The 25,230-nt window shown below is 45.7% G+C and overlaps 1 protein-coding gene and 3 gene segments (V, D, J or C); all 4 read right to left on the bottom strand.

The window, feature by feature from the left end:
• Window positions 1–669: 669 nt before the first annotated feature.
• LOC128837975 (immunoglobulin kappa light chain-like) lies at window positions 670–6,164 on the bottom strand. The gene is made up of 4 exons (XM_054029675.1): window positions 6,138–6,164; window positions 5,401–5,431; window positions 4,858–5,196; window positions 670–1,037 (listed from the first exon to the last, which is right to left on the bottom strand). The coding sequence occupies exons 1-4, from the start codon at window positions 6,162–6,164 to the stop codon at window positions 670–672; spliced, it is 765 nt and encodes a 254-aa protein (XP_053885650.1).
• A 6,645-nt stretch (window positions 6,165–12,809) lies between these two features.
• On the bottom strand, window positions 12,810–13,398 carry LOC128837974 (immunoglobulin kappa variable 3-20-like). The segment is given in 2 exon segments: window positions 12,810–13,117; window positions 13,350–13,398. Coding segments are annotated over 2 exon segments (357 nt in total).
• Window positions 13,399–16,136: 2,738 nt separating this feature from the next.
• LOC128837973 (immunoglobulin kappa variable 3-20-like) lies at window positions 16,137–16,737 on the bottom strand. The segment is given in 2 exon segments: window positions 16,137–16,441; window positions 16,674–16,737. Coding segments are annotated over 2 exon segments (354 nt in total).
• Window positions 16,738–19,111: 2,374 nt separating this feature from the next.
• Window positions 19,112–19,688, bottom strand: LOC128837603 (immunoglobulin kappa variable 3-20-like). The segment is given in 2 exon segments: window positions 19,112–19,422; window positions 19,640–19,688. Coding segments are annotated over 2 exon segments (360 nt in total).
• Between the last annotated feature and the right edge of the window lie 5,542 nt (window positions 19,689–25,230).

Below are 25,230 nucleotides of genomic sequence, written 5' to 3'. Positions count from 1 at the left end.
CCAAGGATCACAGTAGCCCTTTTTGCCACAGCATCGCACTGAGAGCTCCTGTTGAGTTACTTCTCCACTCTGACCCCTAAATCCCTTTCAGAGTCACTGCTCTGCAGGATACGGTCCCCATTCTGTAGTTATGGCTGGCATTCCTCGTTCCTGAGAATAGAAGGTAATTGTGACACCACAGACACTGGGGTGTGGGATCTGTTAGCAGATACTGACATTTCATTGGTGAGAATTGTGTCTGGTTAGCGACTCCAGCCTTTCAAGTCTCTGCTGCCCTTCTGCTGTTTGTATTCCCTATTCCCGGGGAACCACATGATCGTGGCCTGTCCTGTTGGTTGGCATCCCTCATTCATCACTAGGTGACCAATGATGCTCAAAGTATTCATGTGGTAAAAATGACGGGGAGTGTATCTGGGCTATTAGCAGCCAGGATATTGCAGGGGCAGCCTCCCTCTTTAATCTCAGCAGTTTTTGCAGTGGTATCCAGCTGAATGAAGCAGGTTTCAACCCTCCTTACAACAGGCGTGATCCAGTATAGTGGAAGGTCTCCCACTGACTCCATTGGTTCAGGCCCTATCTGTAGTGCATAGACTCTGCACCCCATTGCAGCAGGACACTGCATAACACAGAGGTTATGTTCAAACTGTTATTCTCTTGAGGAAGCATCTGTTACAGGAGAGAAACTGAAACCACACAGGGCAGGGAGGTTTTTGTACGGGTCTGTATCACTGTGAGAGGGGAGCTATAAGTGTACTGACAATAGTAATCTCCAGCGTCTTCAGCTTCTACACTGCTAATAGTGAGAGTGTAATCAGTGCCAGAGACAGCGCTACTGCCACTGAACCGGGCTGGGACCCCAGTGTAACGGGTGAAAGCAGCATAGATAAGAAGCTTAGGCGCTTGTCCTGCTTTCTGTTGGTACCAGGCTACGTGGTTGCTAGTGCTGGAACTGGCTTTGCAGTTGATGGCGACTCTGTCGCCTGGAGACACTGCCAGGGATTCTGGAGTCTGAGTCATCACCATCTGCCCACTGGAGTCTGAATTGAAAGGAAAATTGAAATTAACATAATGCATGAGTCAGAACATTCATGTTTTCACTTTAGTTTTGTATCACGGTTTATCCTTTTCTCTCAATTAACTAAAATATTATGAAAAAGGAATGCATTTAAAAAACCGAGAATGCAGTAAATTTGAGCTTGAGCAATCTATTGTGTGTAGGGTGACCAGACAGCAAGTATGAAAAATGGGGACAGAGTGTGGGGAGTAATGGGCACCTATATAAGAAAAATCCCCAAATATGGGGACTGTCCGTATAAAGTCAGGACATCTGGTCACCGTAATTGTGTGTATTCATGTATGTGCGAGAGAGGTTTCCAGGGCTCAATCTCCCATTATCCCACCAGAGCAGTGTTATCTCAAATGGAATCTTACCCTGGATCCAGAGCACTAGCAGCCAGATGAGCTGAGCCTGTGAGATCATCTTGATACGTCTGGACTGACCGGTGCTGATCAATAAACCCTAAAGACTGTAAAAAGGGACTCCATATATAACTGCTCAGAGCAGCAGGGAAATCTCAGGCAGACGTGAATATGCAAAGCGTCTCGCCTCGGGCCCTGAAAATGGAGAACTGATTTGTTTGCATCATTTCAGATGTTCTGCTGTTTTTCTTGACGTCACTTATGACGAAGTACTGCCCATACTCAGAATTCCAGGGTCTGCCAGGTGTTCAGGGTGAGCTTGATACGTGTCTGTGCTGCCACCTAATGTCACTGGGGGATGTTCAGCTCCACGAGTTTGATCGTGCTGCGCAGAGTATTGTATGTGGTACATGTGTATGGAGATTGAAGAACATGTCCTATTTAATACAGCCAGGGCTGCATCCTCTGTAGGGGGTGCTGTGGTGCTGCCCTGCCCCTGCTCTGTGAAAGAATTCTGGAGCTAAAATTGTAGATAAGGAGTTTAGGAGCTTGTCCTGCTGTCTGTTGGTATCAGGCCATGTTACTGCTAGCACAGGAACTGGCTTTGCAGCTAATAGTGATTGTTGTCACTTGGAGACTCTGTCAAGGATTCTGGGGTCTGCGACATCACAGTGTCTCTGTAGGAGTCTAGATGTAGAAAGAAATGCCCTACAGACCCGACATGTTGTTACAATTATTTAAAGCTTAGGACTGTGTTTACAGTCACTTCTTGATTAAGAAAGTATTGTGATGTAATTCATAAAATACTGTGATATTACATTGTCCATCTTTTAAATGTTTTTCTTCCTGATGCTACGTTGCCTGAAAGCCTGAGTTATTTTTTATTTCTTACTTGGACTGCAACAAAAAGCAAGTGCCCAGAGAAACTGAGTTGGAGAGATTGTCTTGGCAGCTCTGGAGTGGGCACAGTGATCAGTTACCCACATAGTCCCAGCTGATGCATTTAAAAGACCTCAGTAGCCCAGTGAGTGAGTGAGTGTTTGTGTGTGAATAAGCAAAGCTCGTGTGAATAATGTACTCCATATCTGGAGCCTAGAAACATTCATCTTTGACTGGGTGGTTTAGTGTTAACAACCTTGATCGTACCCCTGAGATCTGTGCACTCAGGTTCCTCTCCATGCATAGATCTCCCTGTGATTGTGCACAGGGTTGTTCCAGCTACATCCATGGTACCTTCCTCCATTTCCTCTGCACTCTGTGAAGGACACCTGGAATCTGCATGGGAGGAGGTGGTGGACACTGGGCAGGTGGAGCGAGTAGTAAGGGCCAGAGGATGCATACATCAGCCCCTTCCAGCCCCACAGAGAATCATTGGAAGGGACAATCCAGCCACAGTGAGAGGGAGCCTGTGTGACATCATGCCGTCCAGCAGGTAGAGGACGGTTTGCCAGCAGTATTTCACTAAGGAATTGTTTGCTGCGATATTTCACTCTGCTTGCAGCTTAATGCGCATTACTATAAAGTGATGTGCTGGCAACACGTATAGAGGCTCCCACAAATGTTCCCCCACAATCCATGATCCAGGCAAGCAACATTTATACCTCCTTTATTTGACAGACTATGCCAAGTGAGGGGGTTTACACAGTGGTTTGTATCTTTGCAAAGCTGCGGTTTCCGCTTGATTTCCTCCACTATACATGGATACTGCTGGCAGCCAGGCTGGCAGGGTATGTCAGTAGACTCCAGTCTGGTTTCTTTCATGAGGGCACTGCTGTTGTCCATCACTCATGAAAAGAAGCCCTAATAATTTTTGGAACAGATGAGAAAATGAACACTGACCTAATGCAGCCCCCATCATCACTGCTTTGATCTGAGTCTCAAAAGGACTTATATGGATGGGACTTTTCTGATGAGTGTTTCCATGTGTATATTTCTAGATACACTATTTCATGTCCTGGACAAACAAAAAATGACTTCAAATTAAGGTTGCTCATTCATTCCCCTGCCTACACACCAGCTGTGAAAGAATGCTGGAGCTAAAACCTTAAGGGCCTGATCTCAAAGCTCATTGAAGTCTATGGGAGACTTTTCTCTGACTCCAGTGGGCTTTGGCTCAAGCCCATAATTCATATAGCTGTAGAGACTCTCAGTTAAGATTGTCAATGAATATGAACAGGGCTTTGGAGCTGTGCTCCGGCTCCGCTCCAGCTCCAGGCAAAAACGTGCAGCTCCACTGCTCCGGAGCTGCTCTGCGCTCCAGCTCCGGGCTCTGCTCCAAAGCCCTGAACATGAATTCTCATTAGCTGACAGTTAATTAGTAGGTGTCCTAACTGATTAGAGACTCTGTGGAACACTTGTGTATTCACTGTGAATTAGAGCACTTTGATGATCTTTGGAGATCCACGATTTACCATGGATTACAATTCAGTGGCTGTTGTGGACGCCCCATTGACGATGTGTCCGTGATTGATTCTGTTTGAACTAGGGCTGTGCTGCAATTTAGCTGCCAGATCCTGATATTTGGCTACTTCCCAGTAACTATTCCAGCATCTGTTTGAGGTGGATGGGTAGGAGGAGGAACCTGACCGTTCCTTGGATAGCTGTGGCATGGACAGTATGGTCACTATCTTACACTTCTTCCTCCTGGCCAGACCTTGTGGTGGTCCAGGGTACGTAGGAGAATGATGGAAATTTATGAGAAAGCTCCACTTCTTTTTGATGCCCGCCTTGTAACACCTGATTCATCTTGTTCCCTCCTTGTGGGCTGTTTTATTTACACCCTTTCCCAGCTGTTCATCTGTTACCTGCCTCTCCAGTAACTAACCAGCCACCCTAGAAGACTGTGGCTTGCAGATGAGCCTGAAAGGGGTCCAATCCAATGCCCATAGAACTAAATGGGAATATTCCTGTTAACTTCACTGGGCCTAGGATCAGGCTCTAAGATGCAGGTTTTTCTAAAGAGCTCAGTTCCCATTTAGGCATCTATATATGGGCTACGTAGCTGCTTCTATGGAGACAGGTATGGCCAGAATTTCAACAGACCTTCCAACATGCTGAGCTCTGTGGAACATTTATTTGGTGCCTAAGAAGGCCCATATTTATAAATTACTGTCATTGTTATTTGTAATGCTTAGGGGCCCCAGTCATGGATCAAGGCCTCATAGCTGCTGCACAAGCATTGCTTTTCTCATTCCTCCCTTTAGCAGTTGTACTTTTAAAAGGATCGCTCGGCCTGTCTCACCAAACTTTACTTAACAGAGCCATTTAGAGTTAGGTTTTCCCTGAGCTCTGTGCATCGAGAGTAAAAATGACAGTGGGAGGAGTTTGTTGTGTTGTTGTGGCAGCGAGTTAATTAAATAACTTCCTGTTGTTCCTTATTTGTTATGAAATCAGTGAAGCTGACTGTCCGCGGGCACCTGTGAGAAACGCTGAGTGCACGGTGCTGGAACAGGGAGGTTTTTGTATTGGTCTGTATCACCGTGATAGGGATGTAGGCTTGTTGACAGTAATAATCTCCAGCATCTTCAGCTTCAACCCTGCTGATTGTGAGAGTGAAATCGGTCCCAGACCCACTGCCGCTGAACTGGGCTGGGACGCCTGATTGCAGGGTGGTAGCACCATAGATAAGGAGCTTAGGAGCTTGTCCTGATTTCTGCTGGTACCAAGCTAGGTAGTTGCTAACACTTTCACTGGCTCTGCATTTGATAGTGACTGTGTCTCCTGGAGAGACTGATAGAGATTCTGGCGTCTGAGTCAGCACTTTCTGCCCGATGGAATCTAGAAGTAAAAAGGAAATGGAAGAATTTGTAATGCACTGATCAAAGGGTTATAGCTTTATTTTGCAACGCATTTTAACCCGCTATCTTATTAAACAGCATTAAATAAAATATTGTATTATCTGTTACAATAATGAATAGATTATATTTACATTGTCACTGATGTTATTGTTCATTAAAGCTGGGCCTATTGGTTTTTTCTTACCCTGAATCCAAAAAACTAGTATCCAGAGAAGCTGAGTGTGGGAGATTCATGTGAGTGGTTGGGGCAGGATTCTGAACTGTCTTGTATTTGTGTGTCTGGTTTAAAGACTGGAGTAGCAAGATGGTGCAGAGGACACCATATGTGCTGCAGCTAGATACGAGTAGCTAAACCATTCACTCGTTTTCTAGAAGGTTTTTAATAGCAGTTTGAAGAGCTCAGCCTGTTTTCTTTTTCTAGTTCAGTTTTTCTCCTGCCCCATGGAAATATAATTGAATTACCCAGTATTTCCTTCTGCAGGAGAAACTGGGTTGGATGTCCTTCAATTACCTGTGGCAAGTAACCACTTTCCTTTCACACTAAGCCAGCAGAATACAGCAAACTAAATAGCGCTGGAAAGGAACCCCGGTAACAGTGACATGACTGCATGTCACAGCTGGGCTCACACTGTGTTCCTGGCCAGCATACGCAGCCCTAGGCACTGAAGCGTGTTTCAGAACCTCGCCCTGTGTCCATTTTGTGTGACAAGGAGATTTGGGCAGAAACTAGAGAGGGGAGAGATTTTGAGTACCTGGCAGTCCCTCTTATTGCAGACGTTAAAGAACATTGGTCACACTGATGCTCCTGATGTGTCTTTTGGTTTGAAGGAAGGCTGTAAAAACTTCACGGCAGAGGCTGTTTATGGCATTTGTATGCATGTGTATACCTGTATACGCCAAGCATCGTATTGTTGGCATTACCCCATAGAACTCCTGCTGACTGCTCATGCGAATAAGCACTCAGCTGTGGAGATAAAAGACTGCTAGTCTGGCCTTATAGATCTTTTTTAAATACTGTGCTCAGGGAAGCCCAGTCATTCATTTATTCTCCTTCCTCTTGAATCAGATTGCATCAGTGAATCCTTCAGAGTCCAGCTGGCCTGTTCGGCCTGAAATCTCTGGCTCTGCAATGTTGTGTCATAATACTGCCACCTGCTGGGCAATGGCAGAGTTTTCCACAGAATTTTAGTTCAGGAGCGGAGTGCCCAGGTGGATGTTGTAGCGTTCCCCAGGGAGTGCGGTGCTAAACAGCCTGATGCTTCTTGGCCTTCTCATATCTGTGTCCTTGTTTAGCCCCCAGTCACATGTTTCAAGCTGTGATGTTGTGGAGCCAGTTTTTAAAGATGAGGCCTTTCAAACTATGGCAGTACGGCCTGGCCCGGCGATATTTACACCACAGCCAGAGTGTAGATCGATTCAGCATTTGTATCCTCTGTGATCACTGTAGCCCTGAGGTATTATCTCATCCTACATCAGGAGACCCGTATAGTGTATAGATAGCACCTGGGCCCTTATTGAGGAAGGATGGGCTTGTTGTTAAGTAAATAGACTGGTGTTGAAGAGATCTGACAAGTCACTTAATCTCTCTGTGTCTCAGTTCCCCATTTGTTACTTGGGGAACCCCGGCCACCAAGGACAGTTTCATGCTTTGAGTCAAGACCATCATACAGAACCAAGTCCCCAAGCAGTTCACCTTCAGTGCACAGTGTAGTCGAGGAATGAGTGCACTGGGGAACCTTGCAAGCACAGCAGACCCTGGTCTATCTGATCTAATTGGGACCAGGGCCAGATTGGATAATCAGAAATCCAGATAAAGTGGACAATGGAAAAGGGCAATGCTGCAGCACCATTTAGTGGACACAGGAGAGATTGACCATTTCTGGCACTGGAGTCCTGGTTGTTTGGTAAATGTGGAGAGCCGGTTAAGGGAGGGTTGGATAAATGGGGTTCTGCTGTACTGTTGTTAATGCTGGTCTGCAGCCGTGAAATCGTTCGAGTCCAGACTCAGGGACTGGACTCTCCCTGGCCCCCTTTCATATAGTGCCAGTCTCACTAATAACCCCCTAAAACGATAAATCAGTTACAAATCAGCGTCCAGATTTACCAGTAGACTTTGGCTGCTCTGGTGATGGAAACTGGCTGGTTGGTCGGCTTTGGTGTACAAATAAATCTACCCTCTTAAATCAAGACTGGAGACCTTTCTCGCTAACATGCTATTGCTCAAACAGAAGTTCTGGGCTTGATGCAGGATTTATTGGGTGGGTTCTACAGCCGGTGTTATGCAGGAGATTGGATGAGATGATCATGATGGTCTCTTCCGGTCTTCAAAATCTATTACTCTAAATCAAATAAAAAGAAGATGTAAGGTTAATATTACATATCTGCATCTCATTAGTAATCTTGTCTGGTGACATTCTCTTCGGGTTACTTATTAGTGTTCATGAATTAAAATTGTTAATGTTTTTTTTTTTAAACTAAGCAAATTCTCAGACAAAAAGAACTACATTAAGATAGAGTGAAGGTTGACAGTATCTATCAGTAATTTACGATTTAAAAAACAAAACATTGCAAGGATGTTCTTATCCTAGATCAAGCATGGTAAAACCAAGGATTTTTTTTAAAGTGTACATCTTAACGTGTTAAGATAATAAAAATACTGTTAAGGCACCCAGTCAACATTAACACTACCCTGTAGGGATGCTGGGAGGGGGGAAATATGAAAAAAAATCCATAGTGTCTTGAAAAATCTATTTAATCTAATCTGGGATCCTCAAACCCTAAACTGCTTTAATCACATCTATATCTTAATTGCACTTCATCATTACAGGACAGAGTTTGTTTTTTTCAGTGGCCTCACTGTGTATTTCCATCCTATAACCTCTTTTGAGTTTTTTTTAACTTTATCCCTGATCTCTTATTTTACCTTTAAATTACCAGTATGCACTCACAACCTTAACTCCATCATAATGTTGTTTCTGTCTGGGAATATACAAAGAGATGGTTATCTCACAGAGGAGAAATAGCTTTGCACAGCATAGGCAGAAGTCGTATCCTAGATCCCCATTATGAGGTTTTTTAGTTTTTCTTGTCTTTTCTTTTCTTTTTGGGTGGAGGGAGGAAGAAGGTTGAAAGCCTTGTTTGGATTCAAACTTCAGGAGTCCTCAAGGTTGTGGGGTCATGGCGCAAAAAAGAAAAAATTCCCTTGCACCATAATCACCAGGCTTTCTTTGTACGTTTTTCTGGGTTGTTAGGGCCAGTGCAGCAGGCTCCCCGTAGATGTTGTAGACTCAACCACTCTTGATGTCTTGGGAATGAGGCAGAACACGGGATGTGGTTGTCCCAGGCAGGGCAGGTGTAACGAGTCAATACACTATACCTGTTAGCTGCAAAGTTTCTGGTGGCTGGTGAAAACGCGCAGCACTTGGCCCCCTCCCGAACAGACCAAGAAGGGGTCCACATTCTAGAGTACCAGACACCAGTGGATTCTCTATCAACAATGCATGTATATGCCCCTATGGCGTAATGCTTGGGAAAGGTACAGAGCAAGGAGCTGTCCTCTATAAACCAGGTCAGGAGAGGATGTTTTGTCTTGTTCCCAGAAAATACTGGTGCCTTCTGTGATGACTCACATCTGATCTGCATAATTTTTGCCTGGGGATTTGTATCAATGCCTTAATGAACACAACGTAATAACAATTTAATTGTGTGTGATCTGTGTTGCATGAACACATATTACATTTATTATTTCATGTGTTTTGTGGTTTTATCTGAGAACAACCTTAATTTTCAGCAGTTTCTTCTGGATTAATATATCAGTTTCCTGACGAATTTCAGATTGTCGGCTCATTGGGGCAGGGAACATCTGTTTGTTCTGTGGTTGGCCAGCAGCTAGCACGATGCAGTCCTGGGTCATGACAGGGGCTCCTAAGTGCTATGGTAATGCAAACAATAAATAATAATAATAATCAAGTGGAGTTAATGCTGAGAGTATGTATTAGTAATTTAGGATAAAATACAATACAGGGGTGTTGTCATTATTCAAACAACAATCATTATAAACCCAGAACATTCACAGTTAAGGTTTGACTTAAAAAAGTAAGGAATAAATTGGAATCACCCTGGTGGGATTCCCCAGTGACTAACAACTTCCCTGCATAGCTAAGCTCTCAGGATGGCAATACAGTACTAGAGTTTGAGATTATGTAAGTGGATGAGAGACGTTTTCCTTCTAGTTGTCTTTTGGCAAAACATTTGAAAATTTGACCGTGGTTCTAGTTGTGTGTACTAGTGTCTACTACGCTGCATGCTTCATAGAGCAGGGAAGTTTTTGTATTGGTCTGTATCACTGTGAGAGGGAAACTAGCACCCTGCAGACAGTAATAATCTCCAGCATCATCTGCTTCAACCCTGCTGACTGTGAATGTGTAGTCAGTGCCCGACCCACTGCCACTGAACCGGTCTGGGATGCCCGTGGGACAGCTGCTGGCGTAATAGATAAGAAGCTTGGGAGCCTGTCCAGGTTTCTGTTGGTACCAAGCGATGTAGCTGCTAATGCTTGCACTGGCTTTGCATTTGATGGTGGCGGTCTCTCCCACAGACACTGAGAGAGATTCTGGTGTCTGAGTCATCACAGTCTGTCCACTGGAACCTGGAGAGAGAGAATGAAAATTGGCAGGGTTGGAGCTATAGTACAATGACGTTAACATTATTCCAAAGTTTTCATTGAAACACTCGTAAAGTGAACAGAAGAAGTGAACTAGAAAATATACCAGGAATTAGTATTTCAATAAACAAACCACTGCCATTTTTGATGATTTGTCTCATTCCTTATTAACCGTTTTGACACTTGTCTGTTTCTTACCCTGAATCCAGAAAAGCAGCAGCCAGAGAAGGGGAGTCTTTGAGATCATCTTGTTTCTGTGTGGTTGGAAATGCTCCTCAGTCAGGCATGTAGTGGAAATGGAACCATTTATGTGTTCAGCAGCTGAGTGAGGAAACATCAGCCATGTGTGAATATGCAAAAAGAGCCCAGTTATGTAAATGACCAGAGAGGAGTTTTGAAATATCTGACCTGATGGTTTCAGTGCAGCGTTGCTATTAGGGGATGTAGTTGTTATAATATATTTCCATGATTCGGATGGTAAAGCAGCCAGAGTTAGTTTTACAGAACATGGGTGGCAACAACGGCTGTTTGATTAATGATGAGTAACCAAGCGAGCTGCAGATTTAAATACAAGTAAGAAGAGCTAATGTGATTTGGTCATTTACTGTGTGGGGTTTCAATCCAATCAGCAGATCCTCTTCCGCATAATACATTAACTAATACATTTTCATTTTACGTATACAGCCAGGATTTCAAGAAAGCAGCGGTGCCAGGAGCTGCGTGCAGTGCTGCCAGTCACTGTTTTCACCCCCACAACTATGGCTGTTCTCAAAGGCTTCACGGGTGTACACAGGCAGGTTGACATGAGGTCTGGGAAGAGCTCACGGAAGATCTGAGCATGCTCAGATTGGGATGCATGCGCAGCACAGAGAGGTTCACAAGTGGCATCAGTGCGCCAGGCTCTTACGCTGCCTCCTGTGTCTGTGCCCTACACCCACTACCTCCATGCCACAGTAGGTGCCCAAGCCTGAGAGCCACTGGGCTGTTGTATGAGCAGAGCAGGGGAGCCTCCAGCCCTCTCTCCATTGCTGTTCTCTGGCAAAGCCCCATGGGTTATATGTGTGGAGCTGTGGGTGGGACTGAGCCACTTGTTGGAATGAACCATTCTGAGCACAGCAGTAGCTGCACCTGATCCTGTACTATTAATACACCAGATTCCTCTCCTGATTCCATTACAGTGAACCCACCATGGTCTCCTGAGAGGGCAATTTTCAATAACTATGCATCACTGGAGATGCTCAGGCAAGGGCCCTGAGCTGGAGCCCAGTGGAGTGGATGGGACTGAGTCCCCCCACCTACCCCAGCGAGCTACATTTAGAGAAGAAGCTCCTTAACCCAGGAGAACTAGGGCTGGTTAGTCCCTGCTAGAGCCAAGGAACTTCCACCTCGCTGTTATCCTTAAAGGGGACAGAACCTATCAAGGACCAGTCCCAGAAGAGTCAGGTCTTAACAAGGACTTGACAATGCAGAGTCAGGTGTGGCAGCATAAGCGGGGGATGGAGCTAGGTTGGTGTAGCTTCTGCTGGAAGGGGATGCTAACAGATAAAGACCCCCATATTACATGTCCCTCATAGTTCTACCTCCCAAAGGTTCAGCCCCATTAGAGCATACAGGTGCACACTTGATACTGGTTTGTGGGCCCCCATAGCAACCCCCTAACTGACACCTCCCCCTCTTCCCATGCTAGCCTCCCTCTCCTTTCACCAAATGTGCCAACAACCCACAGACCCCACCAGACATTGTTCCACATCCCCTCCTTCTCCCTTCCCAGTTGCTGCCTCTTTTGGGTGGGTATGGCCAGCCAGAAGCCACAAGTAAGCTGACTGAACATCTTCTTGATTGGCTCCTGCTGCCCTGTGCTAGCCAGACCCAGTCAGAGCGTGTGCACACCCCAGGCCATTCTGAAACAGGGGGTGAGTACCCCTCTGTGTGGCCACTCCAATGCCCTGCCCACTGGAGGACACACCCTGCATCTAGCCAGTCACTCCAAAAATCCTGTGTGTGCCCATTACCTGCTTGTGCCTCAGGGTTCATGTGCATTTTGGGATTTGCTCCCACACAGGCCTTTGAGAATCTTGACCACAAAGTTTTACCATACTCTACAAGCAACCAGGCACCTGATCTTATCACAGCCATTAAAAATCCCCAGATTTCTGAGACCTCCTCAATGGGATGTCATTGAGGATCTATGGAAATTAAAGGAAACCCTGCGGCCATATTGGAAATGTACTTACGTGAGAAGTGGTTGGTTCCCATTTTTCTGTTGGGACAGTTTTGTCAGCAACTGCTGATTGGATGAAATGTTAATATTCTCTAGAAGTGTATCTATGTCAAAATTTTCAATGGAACATTTTCAAAACAATTTGTTTCAATAAGTTCAAACCATTTCCTTTTGATAAGGTTGAACTGTTTTGTTTTGATTTTTATCATTTTGACTTTTATATTACAAAAGTTGAGTTGGTAAAATTGAAATGAAATGTTTTAATGCTATTGAAACAAAAAGTCATTTTGATTTTTCCAGGATAAATGTTGGAACTTTTCTTAAACAGAAAACTTTGAAATTTCCCATGGAAAGGGGATTCTGGTTTGCAACTAGCTTTCTGTGTTAGAATTAATTCTGCTTGATATAAAAAAAGGAGCCACTCAATTAAGAAAGATAGAAAGTATAACAGCAGTTTGGAGCAATTTGTATTGATGTGTGTCTGATGCGCTGGGATTCAATAGTGAGGATAAAGCAGTGAAAACTATAATTAACCTCAGGTCTCTGTGCATTTGAATGTCTGTGTCATTGGGCAAACTCATTGGGTCTTTTGGAGATGTGATAAGTCATCCTTTTTCATATTTGACAGAACACTTGAAAGGCAGAGAGTTATATCTACCACAAACAGTAACTGCATCGCATGCTGCAGAGGTTTTTGTGCTGGTCTGTATCACTGTGTGAGAGGGATGCTGCTATGCTGCTGACAGTAATAATCTCCAGCATCATCCGTTTCAACCCGGCTGATTGTAAAAGTGAAGTCCGTGCCCGACCCACTGCCACTGAACCGGTCTGGGATCCCAGAGGGATGGGTGGAAGCGCTGTGGATAAGTTGCTTAGGAGCTTGTCCTGATTTTTGTTGGTACCAGGCCATCCAGCTGCTGACACTAGAACTGGCTTTGCAGTTGATGGTGACTCTGTCTCCTGGAGACACCGCCAGGGATTCTGGAGTCTGAGTCAGCACAATCTGCCCACTGGAGTCTGGATGGGAGAAAAAACATTTAAAAGAAAAAGAAATATAAAATGACTCAAACTTCTTAATTATTAACTAACTACAAAGCTGCATCTTTAATTGACTATCTTGTATCCCTCCTTCAATAACATTGCAGATGCCATTGGGAATGATTGCTTGAAAAGGAAATTCTGAGCATTTGCAGCCTAGTAAAATATTATAACTTTTTTTTAAACTAATTTCCCCTGTTGTTGTTGTTACCCTGGATGCAGAGCACGAGGAGCCAGAGTAGATGAGTCTGGGAAATCATCTTGATACGTCTAGAGTGACAAACACCGAGCTCAGAAGCACAAAGTGTGAAGGTGGCACGTTTATATCTGTTCTGAACAGCTGGGCACTGTCACTTGGGTGGAAATATGCAAAGCAGCATCTCTGTGTAAATGTCCAGTCCCTTTGCAGACCCAGGGTCACGTACACCCCTCAGTGTAGGTCAGGATAGAGCCAGAACAACAAGGGGAGCTTGCATGTAAATTTACTGCCTTTAGTTTCAATAGAGTTATGAAATGTTCATATTTGGTTTATTTCCTGCTCCTCTTTTGTTTGAGTTATGTTTTGTCTTTCCAAGATTCCCGTGTTAACGTACACAGAAGTCTCTGCTGATCATCCATGTATCTTAGCATATCTGACATATCGCCCCTAGTTATTCCCTTGGGCTGTGCTGCCAGTGTCTAGGCATGAGCTTCATTTTACCCCTCTCCATATGGTCACTCTTCAAATGTCACTTCCTTCAGGGCACCTTGTCCTTCTCAGACATAGCAGTGATCCCGAATGGCTGGCCTCCCCATCGGAGTAGACCCCCACGATGGTGACATTGTGTGGAACAGTCGCCTGACACCTCTAGCTATAAAAGAGCTAAATTATAGCCTTATGTCAGATGTGCTGAGCACCTGCCTCTCAGATACACGTGAATAGATGCAGTGGGTGCTCAGAACCTTCAACAATCAGGTTCTCTGCCATCTGGTGGACTCCTCAGCCCTTCATTAGACACCTGGCTCCCTATACAAGGCATGGGGCAAGTTTTTGGTGCCTGAGAAGGGGTCACAGAATCCAGCACGTTGAGCAGGGACCAGCCTAAGCCAGCCAGTAGGAAATGCTGAGGAAAGGAGTGGGGCCTCAGCCCTGCTCCTCAAAGGTAGCTAAACACCTAAATCTGTGCAGGCAGGAGCTGCCCATCTCTGCTTGGAATTCACAACTGTCAACACCCATTCCTGGATTTGGGCACCACAGCCAGGTCAGCCCTTTCTCTTGAAAAACCAGAGAGAGAGAGTCCGAGTGACAGCTCACTCTATCATACCAATTGCCCTGTGGTTAAGACACTCACCTGGGATGTGGGAGACCTATTTTCAAATCCCTTCTCTGCCTGCATTGGAGTAGGGATTTGGGCTCTGGGAAACCAAAGTTCAGGTGATTTCCGTGACCACCAAGCTTTGGGGTATTGTGGGACAGGTGTCTCTAAATCTCTCTTGTTGGAGCTGTCCACTTTGTGTAACTAATTAAATAGGCATCGGAGCAGGGCCTTGAACTTAGGTCTTCCACGTTCTGCCCTAACCAGTCTCTCTCTCTCTCTCTCTGGGCCAATGACTATTTAATTATTTACACAACATGGAACAGCTTCAAATTCACTTTTAAATGTCAACCTTTTCAGGCCTGCAGAGACTGGCATTGTAGGTCGGAGCTATTCTGGATTTGACGGATCATAGGCATCATAGAATATCAGGGTTGGAAGGGACCTCAGGAGGTCATTTAGTGCAACCCCCTGCTCAGAGCAGGGCCAATCCCCAGACAGATTTTTACACCAGTTCCCTAAATGACTCCCACAAGGATTGAGCTCACAACCCTGGGTTTAGCAGGCCAATGCTCAAACCACTGAGCTATTCCTTTGGGGAGGCAGCTGTAAATTACAGGAGACCCAGGGGCGGGTCTAACTTTCATTGGGTGCTGAAGTAGCCCAGGCATGGGCAGAATCTTAACTTTGCCCCCTCCCTGTGGGCTGCATCTCTCAGGAAACACAGCACAGACTCTGCCCCCTCATGTTTATAGGCTGATAGGAAGCGGAAACAAAACAACAGGAAACCACCTGGATGCGCTCAGATTGAAATGTCATTCTGTGCAGCTTGGATATCTGCTGCTCTGGCCCTGGAGACCCAAGAGGAATGTAACTGTTACTGAAGAGTTTCTTCTATCTGAAGCATCAGGGACTGGCCACTGTTGGAGAGTGATATTGGATTAGATGGACCACAGCTCAGGTATAGCGATTGCTGTGTTCCTCCCCCTGCTGCCCTCGCACCCAGAACCCCACTGACTTCACCTGTGCTGGCAAAACTGGGACCCAGAATTCATCCTGGGTGCAGCTCCAGCAATGGCGGCACTGCTGGGAGCTGCAGTGTAAAAATGGCTCAGGTGTTTTTACCACGTGTGATGTAACCCTGCTCTGGGGGCACTGGGCAGGAATTCTGGGTTGCATTTCTGCCAGTACTGCCAGTATCACAGAGTCCAAACCCCGCGGAGGGGTTTCTGCTGGGAAAGGGGAGCTGCCTCAGTGACTGTGCTTTGCTAGATAAGAAGCCGAATCCTACAGCAGCTTTTAGTTTGACTTGTTTGGATTAGTCTATTGCAGTTGTCACTGTGGGTGTTTTATAAAGCTGGAGTACAGTTCTCTGTCCGTTTTCTCAGCTCAGTACAAAGGTACTAGGATTGTAACCTGCTGTCAGTAGGAAGTTGGATGCAGCCCATAAGAGCAAATCTATATTAGTCATGGGGGAGCAATTGCTGAGTAAAGAGTTCTGAACCACATGGTGGGAGGAAGCACCTGAAAGGACTAGAAATTCTGGAGTGAGGAGGGAAGGGACGCAAGTCTGACACACCCAGGCGTCCCAGTGCAGGGCAGTAGAAGCATCAACACCAGGAAACTGCACAGGAAGCAGCTGAAATACTGTGAGTGAGAGTCTGAAATTAAACAGAGCAGGGAGGTTTTTGTGCTGGTCTGTATCACTGTGTGAGAGGGGAGCTGTAATGATACTGGCAGTAATAATCTCCAGCATCATCCACTTCAACCCGGCTGATTGTAAAAGTGAAGTCGGTGCCAGAGCCACTGCCACTGAACCGGTCTGGGATCCCAGAGGGACGGGTGGAAGCGCTGTGGATAAGGAGCTTAGGAGGTTGTCCTGATTTCTGTTGGTACCAGGCTATGTAGCTAACACTGGAACTGGCTTTGCAGTTGATGGTGACTCTGTCTCCTGGAGACACTGCCAGGGATTCCGGAGTCTGAGTCAGCACAATCTGCCCGCTGGAGTCTGGATTGGAGAAAAAACAGTTAAAAGAAAAAGAAATATAAAATGACTCAAACTTCTTAATTATTAACTAACTACAAAGCTGCATTTTTAAGTGTCTATCTTTTGTCCCTCCTTCAATAACATTGCAGATGCCATTGGGAATGATTGCTTGAAAAGGAAATTCTGAGCATTTGCAGCCTAGTGAAATATTATAACTTTTTTTTAAACTAATTTCCCCTGTTGTTGTTCTGACCCTGGATGCAGAGCACGAGGAGCCAGAGTAGCTGAGTCTGGGAGATCATCTTGATATGTCTAGAGTGACAAACACCGAGCTCAGAAGCACAAAGTGTGAAGGTGGCACGTTTATATCTGCTCTGAACAGCTGGACACTGTCACTCGGGTGGAAATATGCAAAGCAGCATCTCTGTGTAAATGTCCATCCCCTCTGCAGACCCCGGGCCACGTACACCCCTCAGTGTAGGTCAGGATAGAGCCAGAACAACAAGGGGAGCGTGCATGTAAATTTACTTCCCTTTACTTTCAGTAGAGTTATGAAATGTTCATATTTGGTTTATTTCCTGCTCCTCTTCTGTTAGAATTATGTTTTGTATTTCCAAGATTCCCATATTAACATACATGTAAGTCTCTGCAGATCATCCATGTATCTTAGCATATCTGACACATCTCCCCTAGTTATTCCCTTGGGCTGTGCTGCTGGTGTGTAGGCATGAGCCTTCATTTTCCCACTCTTCTCAGACATAGCAGTGATCCCGAATGGCTGGCCTCCCCATCAGAGTAAACCCCCACAATGGTGACATTGTGTGGAATAGACGCCTGAGAGCTCTAGCTATAAAAAAGCTATGGGGTATTGTGGGACAGGTGTCTCTAAATCTCTCTGGTTGGAGCTATCCACTTTGTGTAACTAAAGAAATAGGCATCGGAGCAGGGCCTTGAACTTGGGTCTTCCATGTTCCAAGTTGTGTCCTAACCAATGTCTCTCTCTGGGCCAAGGAATATTTAATTAGTTACACAATGTGGAACAGCTTCAACGGTCTCTTTGAAATGTCAATTTGAAACAATGTTTTCAGGCCTGCAGAGCCTGGCAGTGTAGCTGGGAGCTATTGTGGATTTGACAGACAGCTCTGGGGAGGCAGCTGTAAATTACAGGAGACCCAGGGGCTGCTCTAACTTTCATTGGGTGCTGAAGTAGCCCAGGTATGGCCAGAATCTTAACTTTGCCCCCTCCCTGTAGGATGCATCTCTCAGGAAACACAGCACAGACTCTGCCCCCTCATGTTTATAGGCTGATAGGAAGCGGAAACAAAATGACAGGAAACCACCTGGGTGCGCTCAGATTGAAATGTCATTCTGTGGAGCTTGGATATCTGCTGCTCTGCCCCTGGAGACCCAAGTGGAATGTAAAGCGGTCCTTCCCTCCTCTTCTCCTGTCTTTTCTTTCTCTGTTCCCCATCCCTTCCTCCACCCCTCCCTGCTCTCTCTAGGATGCCTGGTGTCTGGGAGTAGCATGGTGGTTCAGTGTTTATGGACTCTATTCTGGAATCCAGTGTTGTGTCTGGTCCTTGACAAAGAGCTCGTCTTCCCTTCCTGCACCAATTTCTTCTTTACCATCAATTGTGTCAAATGTGCCGCACTGTCACTTAACTGAACTCCCTCCCTCCCTCCCCCGGCCCCCATTAAGCTCTGTGCTCTGAATTGTTTGACCTTGTTCCCCCTAGTGGTGATTCAGAGAAGAAGGCAAAAACCTTTAGTTACCTCTCCGGGGCTGACACAGTGATTGACCCTGCTGCAGGAGTAGCAGGTGTTTAGAAGATTTTGTGTCGAGGAAGATGTTTTAATGAGCAAAGCTACAGAGCAGCCCAGGCAAGGTTTGTGTTGATCTGTATCACTGTGAGAGGGAGGTGGTAGCCTGGCTGACAACAGTAGCTTCAGCTTCAACACTGTTGATTATGAGGGTGAAATCAGTTTCTATCCACTGCTACTGAAATGGCTGTAGCCTCACTGGAGAGACACTGCCAGGAATCTGAATGTATGAAAACCTTATAATAACTGCTCTTGTAAGAAATAGGAGAAGAAACTTTCTGTGGGGCCTGGTTATCCCCTAACTCCTACTGAAGAGTTTCTTGGATGTGAAACAGCTGGGACTGGCCGGTACTGGAGAGTGATATTGGATTAGATGGACCACAGCTCAGGTATAGCGATTGCTGTGTTCCTCTCCCTGCTGCCCTCGCACCCATAACTCCACTGACTTGATCTGTGCTGGGAAAACGGGGACCCAGAATTCATCCTGGGTGCAGCTCCAGCGATGGCGGCACTGCTGGGAGCTGCAGTGTACAAATGGCTCGGGTGTTTTTACCACCGTGTAATGTAACCCTGTTCTGTGGGCACTGCTCAGGAATTCTGGGTTCCATTTTGCCAGTACTGCAAATCCATGTTAGTGGCAGGGGAGCAATTGCTGAGTAAAGAGTGTTGAACCACATGGTGGTAGGAAGCACCTGAAAGGACTAGAAATTTGGAGTGAGGAGGGAGGGGATGCAAGTCTGACACACCCAGGTGTCCCAGTGCAGGGCAGTAGAAGCACCAACACCAGGGAACTGGACAGGAAGTAGCTGAAATACTGTGAGTGAGAGCATAAAACTAAGCTGAGCCGGAAGGTTTTTGTGCTGGTCTGTATCACTGTGTGAGAAGAGAGCTGCTATGTTGCTGGCAGTAATAATCTCCAGCATCATCAGCTTCAACCCGGCTGATTGTAAAAGTGAAGTCCGTGCCAGACCCACTGCCACTGAACCGGTCTGGGATCCCAGAGGCACGGGTGGAAGCACCGTAGATAAGGAGCTTAGGAACTTGTCCTGATTTCTGTTGGTACCAGGCCATGAAGTTGCTGGTAACACTGGAACTGGCTTTGCAGTACACGGTGACTGTGTCTCCTGGAGACACCTCCAGGGATTCCGGAGTCTGAGTCAGCACAAGCTGCCCGCTGGAGTCTGGATGGGAGAAAAACATTTAAAAGAAAAATAAATATAAAATTACTCAAACTTTGTAACTTTTAACTAAGTACAAAGCTGCATCTAGTATCCCTCCTTCAATAACATTGTAAATGCCATTGGGAATGATTGCTTGAAAAGCAAATTCTGAGCATTTGCAGCCTAGTGAAATATTATAACTTTATTTTAAACTAATTTCCTCTGTTGTTGTTGTTACCCTGAATGCAGAGGACAAGGAGCCAGAGTAGCTGAGTCTGTGTGATCATCTTGATATGTCTAGAGTGACAGACACTGAGCTCAGAAGCACAAAGTGTGAAGGTGGCACGTTTATATCTTGTCTGAACAGCTGGGAACTGTCACTTGGGTGGAAATATGCAAAGCAGCGTCTCTGTGTAAATGTCCATTCCCTTTGCAGACCCAGGGTCATGTACACCCCTCAGTCTGGTAACGCAGCTGCCATTCCTTGCAGAGAGGGATGCCCCAGTCAACTGCTTCTTGGCCCACACTCATCCTCCTTGACTTCTTGGCTGCAGCTGACATTGTTGATCTCTCTCTCTCTCTCTCTCTCTCTCTCTCATATACACAATTCCTTGGTGCTCATGATGTCACTCTGTCCTGGTTCTCCTCCTGTCTCAGTTATTCTGACAGCATCTAGTTTGGCGTAAACATTCTCTGTTATTAACTTCAATATGTAGGAAAAATGGCAAGTTCTAAAAGCTGCTTTTCTCGCTAAACTCCCTTCTTCAGTCCATCTGTGTATCAATCACAGAGTTTTCTATAGCATCCATCAGCCTTTATCAAATATTAACTATAGAATGTGACAATCAAACTATTTTGCGTGTAGTAACAAAGTAGTCAGTTGAATGAATGACATTTCCACAACCAAATACAGAGACTCTGATAAAAGAGAAGGGAACAGAAGGGAAAAGGAAACAAAGAATTAGATATTCTGTTATATCGTTAAATGCTAGGTGGGTAAAGATTGCTGTCATTTTGAGGGCCAAATTGTAGATCTTTTCTCAGGCAGGCAGGAACCCTTGTCCATCATCGGTTAGGTTGGAAGTCTGGATTGGAGGAGAGGTTGAGATGATGGATAAAGTTTCCTTCTTTCTTGCAAAGTTTAGAGGAGCCAGCATCAGAGGAGCAGGCAAAAAGAATTCCAGGAGCATTCAAGTGAGATTGTGAAACCCAGGAAACACCATGGCCTGAGGTTCAATAGGCTTTACACCCATTAAACCCATAATGTGAGTGGACCATAAAGAAAAGGGTAAAAGCTGGGGGTGGGGAACAAACAAAAAGAGAGCCCTACCCCACCTCTTTTGGGTTACTGAGGATCATACACTTTTTTGTTTCACGGAAAGCTACTTAGCCTTTCCTTTCCAGATTTTCAAGAGTCTTTTTAACCCAAACAAATTCAACTCCTAAACACAGTCTCAGGACATGTTAGAATGTCCAGGTTCTCCAAGGGGATTAAGAATGACAGGGCCTCTTAGAATTCGAGGTCACAGTTCAATAGTTCACAAGGCCTCAGCTTCAACTGTCTCTTTTCCACACAAGGCCAAGTCTCTTGGTTCTATTGTCATTGCAGCTGCTCAGGAACAACTGCCACTGTCTCTACTGGTGTCTACCAATGTGCCAACAAGACCTCATGGTCAATGTTATCAAAGGGTTGAATATAAAAGGGTATCACGTGAGCTATGGTTAGGATTATACTGAGCACATCCTCCACTTGGGGGCTACTATTTTAACATGTATAGCTTTGGGAGAAAATGTTGAAGCCTGGATTCTAAATCCATATTTAGGCACCTTAATAAAAATGGCCTGATTTTCAGATGGGTCGGTCATCTTCATCTCCCATTGATTTTAGTACAATTTCAGCATCTCTGAAAAGAGAGCCACTTTTTTTAGGTGCTTCCATATAGAATTATTAGGCTAATGTAAGACACCCCAGGTATGCAAATGTTGGTTACATGTGTTAAATAGAAATGGGCAAGCTAGAAACCATGTCTTCCTCTTACGACTTAGGTTCCTATGAAATTTTCCCCTCTAGTGCAATGGAGGATTCATCTTCCATTTGAGTGATTCCTGTAATATGTGCATTTATTTTATTTCTATATATGCTGTTAATAACAACACTATCTACCTGTATACTCTGAAGTATCGTATTGTTGGCATTACCTTGTAGAACTCCTGCTGACCAGTTAAGGTTGAATGCAAAGAACAATAGCAGAACCAAATGGAAAACCCTCATTAGACTGTCCACTCCATTCTCCATGCTGAAGTGTTTCCTACCACACATGGACTATGCTTTTGCTTGCAGCCACCCTCGCCATTCCCAGCAGAGGGGTGTCTCGCTGTGTTGTAGCAGAGTCAAGTCCTCTGTGTATCGTTCTAGACACAACAGTGAGCTGGACTGCAACAGCCGTATTGACACTGGACTTCTCTGCAGGAAGCAGCTGTTCCTCTAGAATCACAGGAACTGAAGAGCCCAGGCAGGTTTTGGTACGGGGCTGCATCACTGTGAGAGGGAAGCTGACACTTTCTTACTGATGATCCCCATCATCTGCTTCAGCCACAATGATAATGAGACTGTAAATCAGTGTAACCGTTCCCTGACTGTCTGCCCCTGAACCAGGCTGGGGCCCCAGAAGGCAGGGTAGAGCCAGAATAATAAGAAGGGGAGCTTGTCCTGATTTCTGTTGGTACCGGACTATATTGTTGCTAGCACTGGCTCTGGCTTTGCAATTGATTGTGACTTTTTCTTCTGGAGTCTTGGTCATCACAATGTCCTACCTGGAGTCTCAATGAAAAATAAAATAAGGAACTAGATCTACATGAAAATAAAAAATAAGCTGTATTGTTTTATCATCTGTCTCCTTACATTCATCACCATGTTTTTACATTGTATTTACATCGTTTTATTAATTTAACATAAAATGAAAGTAATTTCTAAGCTAGGTGTGTATATATAATACCAAAGTGATGACACTGGATGGAGATGAACCATAAAAAAATATACTGCAGCATTTCTAGATCTGCTTTTTTCAAGCCAATGTCCTCTTGTTCTGCCCCTTTACCTTGGATCCTGAGCACTAACAACCAGAGATGCTGAGGCTGTGAGATCGTTTTGCTATGTTGGTGCTGTCCAGTGCTGATCAACTAACCGGTAAGTGTAAAATGTATGTAGCGTTGTTGTAGCTGTGTAGGTCCCAGGATATTAGAGCGACAAGATGGGCGAGGTAATATCGCTTATTGGACCAACTACTGTTGGTGAGGGAGACAAGGTTTCAAGCTACACGGAGCTCTTCCTTAGGTCTGAGAGAAGTATCTGTGGTGGGGCAGATGTTTAGTCTCTTAGAGTATGGATGATTCAGCTCCAGTGAGGGGTAGTCTTGATAAATTGATGATGATTGGGTGCCGTGCAGTGTCCATTTGGTGGGTACTGGTGCCATGGTTTCTCCCAGACGTGGTGTTCTGTGGATTGTGGAGTAGTTGTAGTTAGTTCCACTTCTTGCTTTTGTTTTGGATGGCTGTCATCAGGTTTTTTTGTTTTTGTTTTTATAGTTACCTTTCCCAGAGCTGAGGAAGAACTCTCTGTAACCCAACAGAAATTGGTCCAGTCACAGGTGTTATCTCACCAACCTTGTCTCTCTAAAATGTAAAATGTAATATTTATAACTGCCAAGAACATGAGAGGAATTGGAATTAGAAGGAGAGATACAAAGCATCTTGCCTCAGCCCCTGGGTCACAGGCTCAGACCTAGGGATTTGAGAACTAATTTCTTAGCAGCATTTCAGAAATGTTTTCCTCCAGCATGTTGATTTGTTTAGGAAGTGTCATCTACCTCAGGTCATTCATGCCGTGATGATTGTGACCAGGGTGCAGTCTTATGTAGATAACACTTGGAAATGACATCAGCATGTTGGAGGAAAGTATTTTGTGTGTCCTGTCTGTGTAAAGTACTGCACTACTGATTAGGGGGCTGGAGCACATGACTTATGAGGAGAGGCTGAGGGAACTGGGATTGTTTAGTCTGCAGAAGAGAAGGATGAGGGGGGATTTGATAGCTGCTTTCAACCACCTGAAAGGGGGTTCCAAAGAGGATGAATCTAGACTGTTCTCAGTGGTACCAGATGACAGAACAAGGAGTAATGGTCTCAAGTTGCAGTGTGGGAGGTTTAGGTTGGACATTAGGAAAAACGTTTTCACTAGGAAGGTGGTGAAGCACTGGAATGGGTTACCTAGGGAGGTGGTGGAATCTCCTTCCTTCGAGGTTTTTAAGGTCAGGCTTGACAAAGCCCTGGCTGGGATGATTTAGTTGGGGATTGGTCCTGCTTTGAGCAGGGGGTTGGACTAGATGACCGCCTGAGGTCCCTTCCAACCCTGATATTCTGTGATTCTATGATTAGGGTCAGTTTGTTTTTCTTTCCTGTTCAGAGAAGCCTTGAGCAGATTCCTTTTCGGGATAATTGGAAACAACACTGTGGGAAGTGAGAGAACTGGGTTTGTCGCTTCTGAAGAACTGAAGTATCCAGGAGCTTGGAGACTTGGCACCCCACTAGCTGCAGGGACTGGGCTGGTGAGCAGAGGGAGGCTAAAATCCCTGGAGTGCAGTATGAGCAGCCCTGCCTGCTGTCGTGCCACTCTGGGTGTGAATCTCCCACAGCTCAGCCGGCTGTGATTTCCACTCTCTCCATGCAAGGCCCATGGGAGGCAGAATTTCTAGCTAGCTCTTCATCATGGGGAACCTTTCCTGCCAGCCACAGCAGAGTGATCTCAAACCCTGGCACAGACAGTTAGTGGATAGGTAAGAGGGTGCATAGCTCAGTCCAGCACCAGAGAGAGGGACAGGTGTATTTGCTGCCCCCAGCCAGCGAGTGTTTGGGTGGCAGTGTCTGAGTGTCTGCCCCTCAGGTGAGGAGTTGGTTTATGCCCTCTGAGAGCCAGAGACAATGAGGACCAGGTGTGTGTCCGGAAGGATGGCCAGCGCCATGCCGGTCAGCCACACGTGGGTCAGCAGCCGCTGTGCTAGTTTCACAGCTGGCTCAGTGAGAATGTGCAGAGCACAGGGAGGGCAGCAGGCTGGACTCCATTTGGTACTACAGTGACCAGACAGGCCAATGAGGTGGTATTTGTAAGGGCAGCAGGGGACCCAGGCAGCCCTTGAGTGGATCCAGCTTGTGCGGTGAGCTGTGGCTCAGAATGCTGGAGGGGACTGCAGCACAGCTCTTGTCGCTGACTGGGCAGGGGCTATGGAGGAATCACAGTGACAGCGAGAGCCTATCCTTAAAGGGCAACGCACGTCTGTAGTCAATGGGTGACTCAGCAGGCACATTGCTGTCTCTGTGATATCATATGGTGAATGAAGCTAAACCAAATTAAAGCCATTTTAATTCCAAATGAGAGTGTCCACACACAGGCTTAATGCAATTTACCTGATCCACTTTAAATTGACTGTTTCACCTTTAGTTAATTTGGATTAATTTTCCTGAGTGTCCACATGGTCAGGGCATTAGTAGAGGGGCTGCTGGCAGCCAGGGGCAGGGGGTTTTATGTGTCCCCTAAATCTCCAAAAATTTCTTCCTCTTCTTGGCTTTCCATCCGTCTCTCCCTTCTCCTGCTTGCCTAGTCCCGCTGCACTCAGATCTTCCTGCAGCTGTAGCACTGCCGCTCCCTAACACCAAGGATCTCCTGGTTCAGTTGCCTCTGCCGGATCCTGTGGCACTCAGCTGCTCCCAGTGTGTTTGTACGTCCACTCCTACTCCGAGGGAATGTTGCCCTGGATTTGAGGGGTCTATATACCCCAG

Source organism: Malaclemys terrapin, chromosome 5 (assembly GCF_027887155.1).
Source record: "Malaclemys terrapin pileata isolate rMalTer1 chromosome 5, rMalTer1.hap1, whole genome shotgun sequence".
In the NCBI taxonomy this organism is placed as follows: Eukaryota; Metazoa; Chordata; order Testudines; family Emydidae; genus Malaclemys; species Malaclemys terrapin.
This window is presented reverse-complemented; position numbering and strand designations above follow the sequence as displayed.

Coding starts and splice junctions, on each gene's coding strand:
- LOC128837975 (XM_054029675.1), bottom strand. CDS start 6,164: ATGAGCAGTCAGCAGGAGTTCTATGGG. Junction 5,432..6,137: donor GTCAGCAGGAGTTCTATGGG/GTAATGCCAACA, acceptor TCCCACACTCAG/CTTCTCTGGATACTAGTTTT. Junction 1,038..4,857: donor AACCTCCCTGTTCCAGCACC/GTGCACTCAGCG, acceptor CTTTCAATTCAG/ACTCCAGTGGGCAGATGGTG.